At 42.3% G+C, this 4570-nt stretch overlaps 1 protein-coding gene across 1 annotated transcript in view; it reads left to right on the plus strand.

The window, feature by feature from the left end:
* The first annotated feature begins 418 nt into the window (after positions 1-418).
* Positions 419-4570, plus strand: part of UBE2R2 (ubiquitin-conjugating enzyme E2R 2) — a 107984-nt gene continuing 103832 nt past the window's right edge. The window contains 1 exon segment of the mRNA XM_006903706.1: positions 419-607. Coding sequence (XP_006903768.1) covers positions 431-607 — 177 coding nt within the window. The 5' untranslated portion in view covers positions 419-430.

A 4570-nucleotide genomic window follows, 5' to 3' on the forward strand; every position in this document is an offset into this window, starting at 1 on the left:
CTCCGGCCCCGGCAGCCCCCGAGGAGAACGAGAGGGCGAGCGAGCGCGCAGCTCCCGGGCCGGCCGGGCCCCCTCTTTCACCATCGCCGGCCCTCCGCCGCCCTCCTCCGCCTCCACCTCCTCTCCCCCCCCCTCAGTTTAGGCCCCCCTCCAGGGGGGGGGAGGCCCAGGACCGGGAGCGAATTTCCTCACCTAACTCCCTGAGCCCCTTCCCCCACCTCGCCCGAGTGTGAAGAAAAGGGCCCGGCCCGGCCCGCGTCGTGTAAGAGGAGGACCCGGGGCGGCCCACGGGCCGTCTGGGGCCTGGTCCGGCCCGCCCGGTGGGTGAAGACCGGAGCCCGGCGCGGCCCGGCCCGAGGGCGAGCGCAGGGGAGGGGCCTGGTGGGCCCGGCCGGTGCGTGAGGACTGGGGCCCCGGCGCCGCCGCCGCGATGGCCCAGCAGCAGATGACCAGCTCGCAGAAGGCCTTGATGCTCGAGCTGAAATCCCTGCAGGAGGAGCCGGTGGAGGGCTTCCGGATCACCCTGGTGGATGAGTCCGACCTCTACAACTGGGAGGTGGCCATCTTCGGACCCCCCAACACCCTCTACGAAGGCGGCTACTTCAAGGTACCACCCCCACCCTCCGGGCCGGCTGTTTCGGGGGCTCGAGCGGGAGCGCGGGCGGGCGGAGGGAGCTGCGCGCCCCGGCGCCCCCTCCCCGGCCGTGGGGGCAGGAAGGCCCGGCTCTCCCGGGGCCTGCCTTTGTCATGGGGGCGGGGGCGAAGGGGGCCGGGGAAGCCTGGGCGCCGGCGGCGGAGCGGCGCTGGGGTAGGAGGCTGTCTTTGTTTTGCTGCTTCTCCAACTGAGGGTGGATGGGAAGGAAGGTGGCCTGTCCCCTGTCGCCCTCCCACGGAACCGTCTCCGCGCTGGCTGGAACTGCCCCAGAGGGCAGGGTGACCTGCACCTATTGCACTTTTCTTGGGGGTGGGGTGGCGAGGAGGAAGGGGGGGGTCCTGTGCTGTCATCTCAGCGGCTTCCTGATGACCCGAAGAGGACCCCAGGGTGATTTAAAGAAAGAAAAAAAGCAAACCAGAAAAAAAGCCTGCGTTTTCTTGCTCAAGCCTGCGTTTTCTTGCTCTTATCCACTTGAGAGAACTTTAATGTTGCATTCTGTCTGTCCTCATTCTGTTTACTTCCCTGGTGTTTCAAAATGCCCTTTGTCCTCACCCTGCTACTAACTTGTCACTGGTCCCTTTTTTTCTTCCAAGTAGAGATTCGCAGAGGATGGAACCTGCCGGGGAGAGAGATTGATAGTTTCCCACTTTAGGGGGACAAAATTGAAACCTTTTGCTCAGGTGTTAACCCTGGCGAACGGGGTGGGCTTACATTTGAAAAGTATTTGAGGTGAGATGGTTCCTTAGCTACCATAGAGATTGATTTAGAACCATCTTGACTGACTCTTGACTGTTGTGTGTTTAATTTTGTTTTTGGTTTTTTTTTTTTTAAGTAAACACCAAGGTAAATAATTTGGACATTCCGAGTTCGTTTGTTCTGTTTTTTTTTTGGTCTTTTTTTTTTTTTTTTTTTCCAGAGATGGAGCACAGACAAGGTTTGAGAATTTTAAATGGTGGTGCCAGAGACAGGAAATGAATGTTTTAGGCATCGAATTAATTTTTCGATTATTTTTTCATTTTAAAAAGTAAATGGAAGCATTTGGTGAGCTAGTGTTTGTTGTGAAGGGAGGGTCTATCTTGGCACAAATTTTATGTATCTTAGTCATGTAGTTATGATGTGTATTTTTAGGACTACCTAGTTACTTAACTCCTGTTCTCTAAAGGTGTAAGTCACGCTTGGTTTCAAGCTTGAAACTGGGTCAACTTTGTAGGAAATTTAAAGGATTGATATGGCAGTGTTTAAAATTCACGCCTGTAGTAATCTTTGGATAACTTGGTACAGCCATGTTTTAATACTGTGTGATAGTGTCTTGAGTGTGCTTTATCTGTAGTAAACATTCACAGTACTTTTCAGATGTAGCTTTTAAAATCACTGAATAAAGGTACAAATTATTAAGTGGTAAATTAGGAAAGGTACTGTTGTGTCTGTGTCAAAGCCTTAATCTCTATTTGTCACATAAATTTTCATTTGTAGATTCTGGAAAATTTGGCACAAAATAGGCTATGTGGTAGCTTTTTAAATAAGGTAATGTTTGGCCAAATTTACTAGCAATCTTTAGAGGAATAAAATTTCCTAAAAAGTAGTAAATTATTTGAGTCAACTAATAGTCAAGTTATTTGAACTATTTACAACAATCTCATTCCAGTGCAGTTTTTCTTCTTTGAAAACCAAGGAAAGAAGATTCATTGTAAATGTAGTATTTTTGCCTGATTAGGGGAAAATATGGACAACTCTTTCAATTTGGCATAGGTGGTACAGAGTTGAGTGACACTGGAAGGAGGATTTGTTGGAGCATACTTTTTAATTTAAATCCTGTTTAAAAGAATGGTTTAGTTATCTGATTTTATGTGCTACATTATTAATCTTTGAATTTTTTAAAACCTGTCCTTCTGACATAGTCTTTAAAATTTTAATAGATTTCATAATTTAGTCTTGTGTGAAGTTTAATTACATTTATTGTAAGGCCATTCTAGCCATTATTCCTTTGTTGGGGGGTGGGAAGAAAAGGCAAATTTATAGTCATGAGCCTTTAGCACTGGTGATAGTTAGGTTTAAAGCCATTGTTTTTTATTTCACTGCTTCTGTCTAAAACAAGGCTTTTAGTGTCTTGCACTACAGCTGCAGTTAAAAGTTGGCACAGTGCTTTCCACTGCTGTTTATCAAATATTAGTCCTTAATATTTAATATAATGTATTTTATATGAAAACATTTTCCTCTATTTGTTTCTGAAGGAATAGGACTCTAAATTTTTCATGTGACTCCCCTAACATCTATATACTATAAGTTCCTTAGTTTTTATCACTATGAACTAGTTAACTCCAGTCTATCTTAACTGTGAATCTATTAAAATCTGTTGTATATCTTTATTTCACAAAATTTTGATTCATCTTTTTAAAAAAAGATTTCTGTTTTGTTTAATTCTTAGGTTTGTAAGTAAGTATGATGGGTAACAGTAGTTTTTTTTCCTTGTATGTTTTGCATATTTAAAAATGAGTTCTGGCCTTGTTACATTCTTACCTGGTTTCTTGATCTCATTGATCTTCTGAATTTGCTGCTTGAGATTTTTCCTTCATGGATCAGTCATGCACAAAGACAGAGTAGGAGATGATTTAGACTAGTGAAAACACCCCCAGCTTGATTTTGGTGCTGTGGAACAAGTCAGAATTTTATCATGTTACTGGAAAAATAAATTGGTGATTAAGCATTTCATGCTGAGTTTATTTATTTTTGACAGGTTCATCTCATTCTTTTAAAAGGGCTGTGCTTTCAAGTAACTCCTGTGATTGATTGTAATTTAGTGTGGCTGCTTTGGTATATAACCTTTTTGGAACTCTTGCATTATTTATATAAAAGCATGATAGATGTAGAGATCAGAAACTTGAGTGCTTCCTTTCATGATGTCCATGATATAAAGTTAAAGGTAGAGAAAACTTTGAATTTCATCCATTTTCTATACTCTTAATTTTATTCAATAATCAGATTGTATTAGCGAAATATAGGTGTGATCCATGTTTAAAACACTCCAGACTAAAAATAGGGCTTCTATTGGGAAGAGACAAGAATGTAGGGCAACTCTAGTGAGGAATTGACATCAAGAGATTTTGTAAGTGTAATTTGTGTTTCCTGGTGATCGTTGGTCCCATCTTAACACAAACAAAATCCCAAACACCCTAGACTGATAATTTAGAAAATATTTGCTATATAGTCAAAGATTTCCTTAATTATTAGGTGCAAAGTCGATCATGATTTATAACAACCCTTTGAACAGATGGAAACTTTGCCCTATCCTCTGCTATCCTAAAAGTTTCTGACATGCTCAAGGCCACTGTTGTAGTTCCTGTGTCAGTCCATCTCATTGAGGGTCTTCTTTGCTGGCCATGTGTTTTTCAAGCATGATCTCTCTTTTCCAAGAACTTTTTCCTCTAGAATCTTCAAAGAATACGACTTAAGGTTTGGACATAGATTAAAAAATTTTTTTTGAGAGTAGGATTTGTTTTTTTAGTCAGTGTATTATATGTTATGCTTAATTTTAGAATGAGTTTATTTTCTAACTCTTAACAAAACACCAAACTTAATTTTTGTACCTTTTAATAGAATGATGGGCAGTGTCCTTCTGTGTGATTAATGGTCTCTGAAAACCCGCTGGAGGGTCAGCTATGGGTTGATTACAACTCGATGGCACACAACAATAGCCTTCAAAGTATTGTGCAGTATTTTATAACTGCAGTTGAATCTTAGAAAAGTAATTTTTAGTCTTTTTGCTAATATGGATTCTTTTGAGAAATTGGTGGATATATTTGGAGGGAAATGAGCACACGTAACTAATTTGTGTACATTTTTAGAGGATTAACTGATAGGAAAAGCCTATTTTAAGGGCTTTGGATAGGTAACTTGAAAATAAAATTTATTTTTTTT

The sequence above is a fragment of the Elephantulus edwardii genome, unplaced genomic scaffold (assembly GCF_000299155.1).
Source record: "Elephantulus edwardii isolate Elephantulus edwardi_28Jun2011 unplaced genomic scaffold, EleEdw1.0 scaffold00232, whole genome shotgun sequence".
NCBI lineage: Eukaryota > Metazoa > Chordata > Mammalia > Macroscelidea > Macroscelididae > Elephantulus > Elephantulus edwardii.